Genomic DNA, 13,044 nt, shown 5'->3' with positions numbered 1-13,044 from the left:
TGAGTGAAACAACTGTCTCATTTGAATTGAAATCACAGAATGTCAGAATCATCTCGGTTGGAAAAGTCCTTGAAGCTCCTCCAGCCCCACCATGAACCTCACCCTGACCGTTCCCAACTCCACCAGATCCCTCAGCGCTGGGTCAACCCGACTCTTCAACCCCTCCAGGGATGGGGACTCCCCCCCTGCCCTGGGAAGCCCATTCCAACGCCCAACAATCTCTTCTGGAAAGAAATCCTTCCTAAGAGCCAGTCTAAACCTTCCCATATGAGTGCTTTCCCCCTGCTTTTGATACAGGGAGAGAATTGGGGTAGGGGGAATTGTTTCAGGTTGGCCTGACTTTTCTGTCTAGCCTAGGAACCAAAACATAACCTGGTTCTGCAGTTCCCAGTATTGTCTGGACCACCTTGTGGCAGTGCATTAGGTGATGTGAACACCTTTATTTCAGTAACAATTCCAGCCATGGGGTGATTCAGCTGCTGTAGAAAGACTGCAGGGGAAACCCAGATCTCCTCTCCTCTGGCAAGCAGGAGTAGATGACTATGGTGTAAGGGCATTACAGGGCTGGAAGAAATGTATCAGAACAGTCACAGCTGGTTGACAAATGGAGAAGTAAGGAGCCATTCATGTCAAATGAGGATTCTGGCTGCTGAAAACAAGCTGATGTTCAGAATCAGGTGATTTCAAGTGAGGAACTTACTGAGTTTGGGGATTTTTTTTTAATCATAAAATCATAGAATGGTTTGGGTTGGAAGGGACCTTAAAGATCACCTAGCTCCACCCCCCTGCCATGGGCAGGGACACCTTCCACTAGCCCAGGTTGCCCAAAGCCCTGTCCAACCTGGCCTTGAACCCTTCCAGGGAGGGGGCAGCTACAGCTTCTCTGGGCAACCTGTGCCAGTGTCTCACCACCCTCACAGGGAAGAATTTCTTCCTTACATCTAACCTAAATCTGCCCTCTGTCAGTTTAAAACCCTCACCCCTCATCCTATCCCTACACCCCCTGATCAAGAGTCCCTCCCCATCTCTCCTGTAGCCCCTTTAAGTACTGGAAGGCCGCTCTAAGGTCTCCCCGGAGCCTTCTCTTCTCCAGCTGAACCCCCCCAACTCTCTCAGCCTGTCCTCACAGGGGAGGTGCTCCAGCCCCCCGAGCATCTTCGTGGCCTCCTCTGTCCCGCTCGAGCAGGTCCGTGTCCTTCTGATGTTGGTGCCCCCAGAGCTGGACACACACTGCAGGGGGGTCTCACGAGAACGGAGTAGAGGGGGAGAATCCCCTCCCTCAACCTGCTGGTCACATTCTCTTGATGCAGCCCAGGACACGGTTGGCTTTCTGGGCTGTGAATGCACATTGCTGGCTCATATTCAGTTTTCCATCCACCAATACCCCCAAGTCCTTCTCTGCAGGACTGCTTTCAATTCAGTTATCACCCAGCCTGGATTTGTGCTTGGGATTGCCCCGGCCCATGTGCAGGACCTTGCACTTGGCCTTGTTGAACTCCATGAGGTTTGCACAGGCCCACCTCTCCAGCCTGTCCATGTCCCTCGGGATGGCACATCCCTTCCCTTCAGTCGACAGCGCCACGCAACTTTGTATCGTAGCTGAACGTGCTGAGAGGGTGCATTCGATCCCACTGTCCACATCACCGACAAAGATGTTAAACAGCACCAGTCCCAACACTGACCCCTGAGGAACGCCACTGATCACCACTCTCCACTTCGACATCGAGCCATTGACAGCAACTCTTTGAGTGCGACCATCCAGCCAATTCCTTATCCACTGAGTGGATCATCTGTCAAATCCATATCTGTCCTATTTAGAGACAAGGATGTCTTGTGGGACAGTGTGAAATGCTTTACCCAAGTCCAGGTAGATGACATCAGATTTCCTCTTTTTTTCCGTCCTGTCTGATGGAGATACTTCCACTGGCAGCATTAGTGCAGAAGGTGAATCCAAATGTGTGAATGAAGAACTGAAGGAACAAGTAATAAATGCTTTTCCTTCGGTGGACCTAGACTCACAGACCTCCCAAAAGGCAAAATCTTTAATGTTAAAATTACAGGGTAGGTGTGTGGTGTATGGAGTTTTTAAGACTGTGGTAGCTGTGTGTGGTTACTTCCCTTCTGAGATGTGAAGTGTTCTGTGTGGTGGAGTTCAAAGCTCTGTCGATTAGAAAGCTAAAATTGGAAACCGAGCCAAAGACTGGAGTGAGCCAGACATACCTTATAAAGAAGGACCCTCTCTGTCTTGTTGCTTCATTTCCTTGTTGTTTGAATTCAGCTAAACCCACATTTTAAAAGTATATTTGTCTTTTGTGGGAGACGCAGTTAAGGAATTGGTAGCGGGGATGGTGAGTGAGTTTTGGAGCCCTGGAAATTGTGCTAAAGCAGAGTAATTTATTGCTTCTGAAATGAAATAGTTTTGTGACATCTGATCCTCTTGTAAATTTTGTACTGGAGGATTCAGTGGTGGGATGTAATTAACATTTAAATTGATGAAGCTCTTACAGGGCAGCATTCCTCTGCCTGTCTGCAGACACTGCTACCTGAGGCGTTTCCCTGCGAGCAAAGAGCTCTGGGCTCCTTTTATTCTTACTGGGAGTCTCATCACTGCAGTCGGTGGAGATTGGCATGAATCACCGAGTGGTTACTCCTTAGTCATAGTGTTCTTGGAAGTGAACTGCTATCGTTCCTGGAAATATCTGTTTTTCCTAAGACACAGGCTCTGCCATGAGAAAATATTAAAGAGCCGTTGACCCCCTTGGTGCAGGTGCATCTGAAATAGGAGGGGACACTCTTTTGAATGAAAATCCTCCCCATCCCCAAGCTGGTGCTAGTTTACATTTCAAAGTAACATGTAGGGGTGCAGAAGGATGCGTTGGAAGTTCATCCTGGTCGTGGTGTTACTGGAATGTGAGTGATATTCCTGAAAAAAATCAATCTCCCTTAAGACAGCTGTGGGCAATTTAACTGTGACAAGGTATCCAAGAGCCATAGACTCCCTTGGTTCATGTGAACTTGCAGATCTGATCAGAGGGTGACGTGGACATTTGTTACATAATGGATGCGCAGGGTGCGCTGCCTGCACAGGTCCACGCTCATTTCCCCATGCCTTGAGAGCTCATTTGTTGGGCGCTAATTTGGGGAGAAATACTGTGGGCAGCGGGCCCCAGGTGGTCCAGGAGCACCCACAGACACTCACTCACATGTGCCAAACGCGAGCCAGCCCCGCAGCCACAGCTGAGGGGTGGACCCAGAGCTCACTGAAGCGTGTGTTTGGGGGCGTGGAAGTGTGGGGGGCCCCTCACTACAAAAAGGACATTGAATTACTTGAGCATGTCCAGAGAAGGGCAACGGAGCTGGTGCAGGGTCTGGAGCACAGGTCTGATGGGGAGCGGCTGAGGGAACTGGGGGGGTTTAGTCTGGAGAAGAGGAGGCTGAGGGGAGACCTCATGGCCCTCTGCAACTCCCTGAAAGGAGGGTGCAGAGATGGGGGATGAGTCTCTTTAATCAAGTAATGAGCGATAAGACAAGAGGTGATGGCCTCAAGTTGCGCCAGGGCAGGGTCAGACTGGCTCTTAGGAAGGATTTCTTTGCAGAAGGGGCTGTTGGGCGTTGGAATGGGCTGCCCAGGGCAGGGGGGGAGTCCCCATCCCTGGAGGGGTTGAAGAGTCGGATCGACACAGAGCTGAGGGATCTGGTGGAGTTGGGATCTGTCAGTGCTGGGTTAACGGTTGGAATGGATGATCTTCAAGGTCCTTTCCAACCAAGATGATTCTGTGATTCTGTGATTCTGAATGCAGGGCAAATGTGGCACTTGCCAGAGGGCTGCTAAAGCCTTTGCTTTGGTACTGGTCTTACCATCGTTGCTCAGTAGTTTGGAGCTCTGTTGTCTTAGCTGCTTGCTAAGTTGTTTGGGTTTTGATTCTTTATGGTGGAAAACTCCATTTTTCTTTACCTCTTCTCTCCACTCCCAGCTATGACTTATTTGGTACAGTGCCACGTCTATTAAGCAAAACTGTTTGTGACTTTTATATTAAGAAAGTGAATTGAATGAGAACAGGGTAAAACTGACCTTGGGTTTGCAGAAAACAGTGGCTGTCTCAGCTGTACTCCTGTGTCAGCGCAGATGCAAAGCAAACAGAGGCTGCATTTCATTGCGGGTGAAGTAGAAAATACGATCCTTGGCACTGTTTGCAAAAATACAGGCAAATTACAGCAATGCCATTAAATGTCATTTAGAACACGTGTTCTCAATAAGAAATGGAGAATGGATTGGTACGAGGGGGATGGAGCAGCAATACTGGCAAACCCACTTCTCAAGATATTGTATCTATCGAGTTCTGACCAGCTAAAAAAACCATGTCCCACCTCTGTCTTTTGAAGCTTCCGATGCACTAATTACCCTTAGCTCTTCCCTCCCTCTGAAATCAAGGAAGAGAGTTACATTAGCCTTGCTGAAGGGTATGTTTTAACGGGATACACCTACGATGGAAACACAACAGTTACTCCAAAAGATACCAAAAAAAGAAGAATGGCACAACCATGGCCCGCCAGCTAACGCTCACATATTCACATATACATGCTTTTTCTGAAGCCTTTCTCCTTATTTTAAAATAATATAGCACTTTACCTTTTGTTTCTTTATTGTATCTTTTGTTTCAATGACAACTGCCTCTTTTTGTTTTAATTACAACCTAGAATTTTACAATGTGTTTTGCATAATACCTGTATATTCGAAAATTGTTCTTTGTCTTTTAAATGTCATTTCTCATTGTTAGGAGAAACTCCATGTGGAATCATTTTCTCAAGCTCAAAAATACTTAAACAAGATTGGAAGGTTTATTTATGTTACGTGTGCTCATTAAAAGCAGGCACAGCAAGAAAACCTAGAAGGTGTAAAAATCTGTGAGTTTCTGTCGAGGAATCTTGTATCTTTTTAATTAAATCAGCATGTTCTTAGAGATTCAAAATTTGTCACTAGAAAATGCATCTGTTCATTTTTTACATCATCAAAGTAATTTGTTTCTGTTCTCTGTCAGCCTTCTACAGAATTAGCACATGCTTGGTGTAAACTACAGACACTTCTGAAAAAAATTGAGACAAAGTAGGTTTTGATAAGAGACTTTGATTAATTCCTAATCCACATAGCATACTATTTGTTGGTTTTCAGATGTCATTTAAATTACACAGCGTTGGGTAAACTCATCATGCTGGTGAAACAGGAGTTGGCTGAATAGCTGCTCCCCAACCCACCCCCCATTTATCCATTGCTTATACATATATATTTTAGTTTTTTAAGTGTAAATGGGCTAGCTGCAGTTATGGTGACATTGAAGTATTTTCCTTTCAGAAAAATATCTCAAAGGCTTGTTGAGATGAACAGGAGTTTTCACAGAGGACAGATTTCAGGGATGTATTGAGGCAGAAGGCACACAAAACAATAGATAATAGTAAAAACTCGCTGATTTGTTTACTGGGTGGGTTGGATTTGTTATATATTCCATTAAACATTTATTAAAATCCTGTTAATTTCCAAGGCAGAGGTATAAGCTGTCTGCCTAAAGAGGACTTAACCATTAGAATTTCGTTCTTGACCTTTTCTGTCCATGAGTTTCAACTGTAATTGACTGTTTGGGGGATGTGAGCCTGCATTTCGGTCACATTAGCCTCCTTTTTTGGGGTTGCTTTTTTATTTTTTTTCATTCTGTATCTTTTAATTAGTTGACTGTAATTCTTCTAGGTCTTGGGCCATGGGGTATTTAATGGCTTTTGACACAAAGAAAAAGTGTTGAGAGATTTTTTTCATTGGTAAATTCCTCCTCTGGGGTTGGATGTTTCACTTTCCCCATGCAAGACACACAAGGAGCCTCAGTCAGAAAGTGGGTTTCTCTTTCCAGGGCGTTTCAGCAGAACCGGTGAATAATGCAGCAGAATTTTGCAAGGACGCAATAGCAAAACCACTGCTTTACCTCAGCAGCCTGCGGGCACTGCTTTTGTCATGATCACAGCAGGTTTTGAGTGATGTAGGCCCAAACGAAAAGGAGAGAATGAACAGAAAGTAGTTTATGGCTTTCCTCAAAGGCACTTTTCTAACTCAAAAATGTAAGCCTTGTGGTTTATATGGTTTTGAAACGTAACCACAGATATTGAGAACTGGAAGACATTTGATTTACCATCTCCTTCAATTTTGGTACCAGATTCAGGGCAGAGGAAATTTATTTTCAGAATAAAAAATGTTGAAAGGAAATAGATTAATGTCAAAATTTTTAAAACAAGAGTGTACTATTTGGAGAAACTGTCAGATGGTCATTTGTGTCTTGATGGAGTGGGTGCAGATGTGTCTTTTGGAAATGTCCCCCGAAGTGCTACCACCTCGTTTTGGTGAAGCTTTGCTGGGGATTTCATGGCTTGCAACCCCCATTTTTGGAGCTGTGAAGGATCAATATCAGACTGAGCACTTTCTCTTCGAGCTTCATCAAGGAACTGAATGGGATCAGCTGCCTGGGACACGTCTCGGCCTCTCCAGCGTGGTAGACCTGGCCATCCTTGGCTGCTCACAGCTGGGAGCAAAGACAGCTGATGCTCTCCTACTTGCCCCACTGGGTTTTTAGGCTGTTTTACATGGCCTCATGCTTGTTTTGTTTGTTTTGCTCATTGAATGACACTTGCTAATAGCTGGATATCTCTTCAGTGTGTAGAAGTCTCTGCAGAATTTAACTTTTCTTTAGAACTGGAGATTCTGGATGTTCTTGGTGTGACACATGAGGGCATTTTTCTGGCCTCTGTGACCTTTCCAGGCACTGTTCTGTCACTAGTTTACTATGTGTATCTTAGTAATTGCTGCTCCTTTCTCCTACTACAGTGTCTGGAGGTCACTCCAGAATTTTCCTGTTCTTGCCCCCTGAGTTGGGCCCAGATGCACTTGTGGTTCAGTTATGACTATGGGTTTTTCAGTCACTTTGCTTTGTTCTTCCTTCCCTTATATTTCTCCCTCTCTCCCTTTTGTGTTGAGCAATTGTCTGCTCTCCAGATTTGTTCTGGAAGATTTATGAAACTCCTTGTACGGTCCTGTCATTTTTCCTTGGATATCCTGGCATTAGTTTCCTGCTGCTTCTCTGGTTCCTTCTCAGATGAGCAGGAACCCATCTGGTAGTCCAACTGGAACATAACAGTACTGTTATTGCTCGAGCATCCCTGCCAAAGGCACTAATTTTTCACTCTTTAGTGGTGCCAGGAGAACCACGAGGAGGCCAGTCCCCCAAAGAGGTCTTGCAGGAGAAAGAAAGGATGAATTGTACATTTCTTTCGGGAGCCAGAATGATGTGGACCTTCACATTTACATCTTCTGTCCTAGCTGGAGGGTAGCTAGATAAAATAGCTCAAGATCCAACATGAACCGCAGCGTCTTTCCACTCTGGTGGAACAAAAGCATAATGTTGCTTTGTTGTCTGGTTTATGTTTGGCTCTAGGAGTGCCTGCTTGTGGGTTATTTGGTGTGTTTAACCTCTGCCTAGTTTCATCCTTAGCTACCTACAAGGCTTTACCAGGTAAGGAGGGAAGCAGCACTGTTCCGACACCAGCATACCGCCGTTAGCGTCTCAGTGTTTTCTCGCCTTGTTCAATCCCCATTCTGGAGAATTCAGTGGGAATTGCACAGACTGAACAGAGAGCAAAATGTTTGGGCAGGTCATGCCAGAAGGCAGGTGGTTGCTCTCCCCGTGGTTGACCTTCTCCTGCCGCAGCAGTTGGGCACTGGCCTCCACCGCCGCCCGCCTGGCCTGGCCTGGCTGCCCCACAGCGGGGCTCGGCGGCGCCCCGAGACGTTTCAGGGAAATCACTACATTATGGGTGCGTTCACTTCCAGGGTTTGGGGAGGGGGAAGGTTGCTTCCTACTTACCCGTGCTTGCACAGTGGCATGCTGGCAACATGCTGAGTCGTTTAAAATTGACTGGAGAGATGGTTTTCATCTGTCTATGTATTGAAAAAACGGTGAGATCAGATTTCAGTTACAAGGAGGTAAGGTAGGAAAAAGTCACGTAAGAAAAGGGCTTGTTTTGTTGATTGAGGTTTAGAAAGCTTTTTAACAAGTTGAATTATTGGCTGTATCTGAAGTGAAACACTGCTTTCCTAACTGCTCTCATTTCCTGTATCATTCCAGCTTGTTCACTGCATTAATTACAGTTCAGATTTACAGTGTATTTGGTTACACACTGGGTCGCATTCTAATTTTTTTCCTGTGTGTATAAATTTCTTTGGGAGTCAGGCCAAGAGGGAGTGTGTATATATGCATGCACACACACATGGGCTGAATTTGACTGTTAGTTGCTAATTTTGTGGGGAGAAGCGATCCGGATTTTCTTCTGTTTTGTTGTAAAAAGACGCTTTTCTTTTTCCAAAGGAGAAGCAGTAGCTGAGAACAGCCAGTGTTTGGAGAGTTCAAGATTTCAGAACAACCAGAGATGAGAGAAAATATTATCTTATGAATTGTAAATGTGGCATTTTTAATTTGGCTGATGTTTCCCAGAGGTTAGTGGATAATGGGAATACTATCATTCTCTTGGCTCGACCAGTGATCAGCTTGCTACTTAAAATATTTTATAAATGCAGTTCTTCAGAGTTTAGTTGGATGAGGTGGAGCTTTTCACAGTTGAAGTAGCTTTTTGTGACCTGAAATATGAAGTGAGATGGGATACTAAGCAAGAAATCTAGCATTTGGAAATGAGCTATTTAAGAACTGTGGAACACAGAAGGTGATTTAAAGGATGTTGCCTTTTCAGTTTAACATTTTTCTTTTGGCTTTATGAAAACATAAGAGGAGGTGCACTAAATATACACAGAGGGTTTTTGGAGAACTCGTTCAGATGTTTAAATTCATTCTTCGCATTTAAACTGTTGATGCAGTAGAAGATTTTCATTCAGAATATTCTGAGTCATAGTTTCACAAGTAAATGATTGTGAATTAAGTAAAACCAGATATCAAAAATGTTACTGCTTTTAAAATGAAGTATTCCTAAAGGTTTGATTCAGAAATGCTGGTATGATGAATAATGGTGTAATAATACTGGTATGATGAATGATAATAGATACAAAATCACAACTGAATGCACAAGTTCTCAGATAACTAGGTGAAAAGTAAACCAGAAAAATTCCAGGTGACTTCTTTTGAAATAACTGATCACTCTCTTTTCAGCCTTGCCACTAATCACAACAGCATTTCATCTTTCCTCGTCCTCAGACACCGTCTTGCCCGAATCATGTCAGAGCCCAGCCGGAGCGCGGGCAGGCTGGGCTCTCCGGCACACAAAGGCTGCCCTGCGCTTGCCAAGCAAACAGAGGCTGATCTTCCCATAAACTCACCCACTCACATCTTCCATCCACAGGTTGCGATGAGATTAACACTTTAGAGCCATTTCATTAAAAATTAGTGTGTTGATAATCCTTTCCAACCTGTGCAAGATGCTTTCTCTTGCAGGACCATTTTGGTTTAATATTAAGAGGGGGAGTGATGGGGAGACCAGTGGGGATGTATTTGATGCGCAGCAGCAGCATGATTTAGTTGTAAATGCACCAGTACAGCTTTTCAGTATTTGAGCCCGTGTGGGTGTTTAGTTAAAGCCATGCATGGATGATGTCTGTTATTTTGTTAGGATTTCAGAGCGAGGGATTTTAGCACTTTAATCCTGACTGACAGTTGGAAGGTTGGTGGTTTCAAACACAGTGGCATGGAGTAGCTGATTTCTCTTCGGTGAAACAATGCACCAGTGTGTCTGGGCTGCCTGTACAGAGCCAATAAATCTGTTTTGTTTTGTTTTTCTCCCTTCTTTTCTCTCTCTCCTTCTCTCTTTCTTCCCCCTCCTCCAGGCCAGGACCCACTCCTATTGCTGAAAACCCTTCAGCTTCTCTGGACAAAGAAAGAGATGAAGAAGGTAAGGCTGAGCCTCCCCTCCACGCTGCAGTTAATAACTGCATGCAGAGCATGTCCAGACGCAGAACGCTTAGGTCAGACCTGCAATTCTTTATGATTGCTTTCAGTTCTAGCACACAGGGGAAGAGCCTATGCATTTGCAGCAAGAAGTGAAAAGAAAAGGTAGCTCTGTGTGATGTGAAGCAGCTCAGGGGCTCATATAAAAGAGCTGAAGTTTACAGGCCTGAGTTACAGAGGGAAAAAAATCAAAGTTGCTTTTGTTTTCTTTTAAACACTTTTTTTGTCCCTTCAATGGAGGATCTTTTGGGGGAGGGGGAAGAATATTTCTAGTAGCTGAAAAAATGAGGGTTGAAGTCAGTAGAAAAGTGCTCTTTGCCAAGTGGAATGATATCAAAGCCTTCGTATTCAAAGTATTTTTACTATTTTTTCTGATTTGGTTTGGTTTTGCCTTTTAGAGTGGTGAATGCAATTTACACTGCCTGTCTAAAATTAGTGCTATATTTTTATACAGCACCCTATGGGCTCTACATGGAGATTTCTCATACGGAGTAAAATATACATCTAAATTTGGGAGCTTGAAAACTAGCAAAAACACTAGATGCATCAGCTTAGTGGTGAGTTTCCCATGTTTAACTCTGCATTGTTCAGGCAGGTTCATAGCCAAGATTTTTTTTGTTTCTAAAAGACCCCAAAACATGCAGCTCACCACATAGCCACGTGGAATGTGTCCGGCGTGGCTGAGTACCTCGGTGTACGTGCTCCATCCTAGGTGTCTGGAGTGTTTAGTCATTGTCCTTGTCTGCCACACTTAGACTTTCCATTACTGATAGTCTGTGGTTCCCAGCCGGAATAATTAAACAACTGGAAACACAGTGTGAGAGGTGCCTTTCCAAATGGTCAGTCACCGACATAGACTTGAGCTCAGCAACTCTGAAGCCTTGAGCTTTCTATCAAGTTTTGTTAGAGTTGGAGGAAAAAAAATATTATTTGTTAGGTCTTGAAGGCGGTTAATCCCACACAACAACAATAGGAAAGAGTAATCATCAAAATTTCTGTACTGTGTACCCTGGGATGTGTGTGGATTGTGAAGAAAAATACTCTGAAAAAGACAAAGCTTCCCATCGATGTGTCCTTGGGCAGACAGCACCACAGCTTTCCTGCTGAGGGTGGAAAAGCTTGAGAATCCCCATGAGTCACACTTGCAGCTCCGTTTATTCAGTTTGTTGTTTCTGGAATGGTGATCCCAGGGAGATGCGTGTTTTTGCAGAGCGTGCAGGCTGCAGCTTCCCGGTGGGGCAGGTCTGTCCCTGTTGGGCTCACCCTTCAGGCAGCACTGCGTGGCTGCGGGCATGGGCAGACGCCTGTTCCTGAACCTGGAGGATGCGTTTCTGAACCACGAGGAGGACTTTTTTAGAGAGATGAGGAGGGCTGTGGTGGGACCGGGTGGTGGCACAGCAGCAGCTGCCTCTAAGGTGAGGAGCGCAGCACGAATGTCCCCAATGGTTTCTGATCCGTGCCCGTCACACTGTCACTGAGATGGGCTGATCCATCCGAGGGTGGCATCGCCACCCTTCAGTCCTGCAGCACATCCACACCAAGTGTAGACGCTTTCTTCAGGGGCCGCTGCTGCCCTGCCCTCTGTGCACAGCTCAGGGTGTGTGGTGCTGCTGCTTCCACCCAACTGTCCAGTTCAGATAAATGAAGGAAGTTGACTTAAATACAACTCAGTCTGCTCCATTGACATTTAAATGGCAGGGAGCTGCTTTGCCTTTCTCTGTGTGTGAATGTAAGTCAAGACGGTCTATTAACTAGTGTGAATTGGCCCGTTGGTCTCAAATCAGTGACCATGAACAGAAGGAGGGTATCTGTCCATGGCATGACTTCAGTTCTGGAACATGGCTATAAGAAATGGTCACTTCCTACATAGTTGGACAGTTCTGGAATAACCAAGAAGCATCAGCAGACTGCCTTGAGCTGTGTAACTAGAAATAAGGGACCAAAACTGAATGAAGTGTAGTATGAGCATCAGCAAAATTTTCCTATTCCCATGATCTGTCAGGCTGTAGAAATCCCCCAAGGAGCATTCCCTGCCATGGGAATCAATTGAAAATGAAAATGGCAATTACATGTTTGAGAGGAATCCTTCTCTGGCAGAGAGATGAGGCAGGCAGCACAGCACTCTGTCCTCTCTTGATTTAGGTGTCTCGTGCCTTTTTCTCCTTTGTTTTTTTTCCCCCTCAAACCATACATACCATAGTTGAAGTCTTCAGATTGCTAGGAAGTTTTGAAGAAGACTTTTCCCCTGCTTGTCAAAGTCTAACTGGTACGAAGTCAAGACTCAGTCTAGGTACCAGTCAGTTACCAGCACGAGTTAGTGCTCCTGGCAGCTGTGTCAGGGTTTGGAGATGCCCTGCGTGTGAAAGCAGGCTTGTGCTCTCGCAGGACCTGGTGTCTGCTGGAGCCCATCCTTCCAAAGCCCGCACTCTGACTCCAGCCCGAGGAGGAGCTGAGCACTGTGGTGAAAGCTCTTGTTCAGTCTAAATGTGCTGAAGTGGGACTTTGGGGGGAAAAAAAGAAAAAATGAGAGGCCATTTATAAACAGTGCAATTTAGTTGGCGAGTTGCTTTGTTTTCCTTTGGCTGTTGTGTTGGATATTTGTGGTTGGATAAGAGCTTGCCTTTTCCTTCTGCTGAATCTCGCCGTGAAGTTGGAGCCCTGTGTTTAACATTGCGAATTCTTGCCACAGGGAAGAATACTTACAGGGAGAAATCTGTTATCTAAAGTCACATCTTTGTTAGTCATCAGCTTTTTCATACGGCATTTGATAATCTAGTGAGAAAGGAACAGTTTGTGTCATAAATGGTAGGTTTTGTGGTTTTTCCAGACATGAAAGACACTATGGAAAATAACCGTCTTCCAGTAAATATTGTCGATGAATAAAAAAGAACAAATTTATTGGCAAATTTTCTGTAGATTTTCTTTTGTTTTCCGTGTCGTTCTTCGAACTTTATGTTGTTTCCATTGGAAGCTACGACTTGGACCATCATATACAGTAAATTACAAGTGCTGGCTGCAGGCGGGAATGAGCATCTTTTGGATTTTGCTTTTTAGCCAGAAA

General features: G+C 44.8%; 1 protein-coding gene across 13 annotated transcripts in view; it reads left to right on the top strand.

Annotated features, from left to right (window-relative positions):
• The window catches only part of EXD3 (exonuclease 3'-5' domain containing 3), a 301,765-nt gene that overhangs the window by 88,161 nt on the left and 200,560 nt on the right, over positions 1-13,044 (top strand). For 10 of the 13 annotated variants that reach the window (XM_074846186.1, XM_074846185.1, XM_074846184.1 and 7 more), the window contains exon 4: positions 9,863-9,927. The exons of 2 other annotated variants lie outside the window; for them this stretch is intronic. In XM_074846186.1, coding sequence (XP_074702287.1) covers positions 9,863-9,927 — 65 coding nt within the window. Of the gene's footprint in view, positions 1-9,862; positions 9,928-10,437; positions 10,541-13,044 lie in introns of all 13 variants that reach the window. One more of the 13 variants, XM_074846188.1, reaches the window with a different exon arrangement.

The sequence above is a fragment of the Strix aluco genome, chromosome 20 (assembly GCF_031877795.1).
Source record: "Strix aluco isolate bStrAlu1 chromosome 20, bStrAlu1.hap1, whole genome shotgun sequence".
In the NCBI taxonomy this organism is placed as follows: Eukaryota; Metazoa; Chordata; class Aves; order Strigiformes; family Strigidae; genus Strix; species Strix aluco.
Note: the sequence above shows the minus strand (reverse complement) of the source record. Positions and strands in the feature narration are given on the sequence as shown.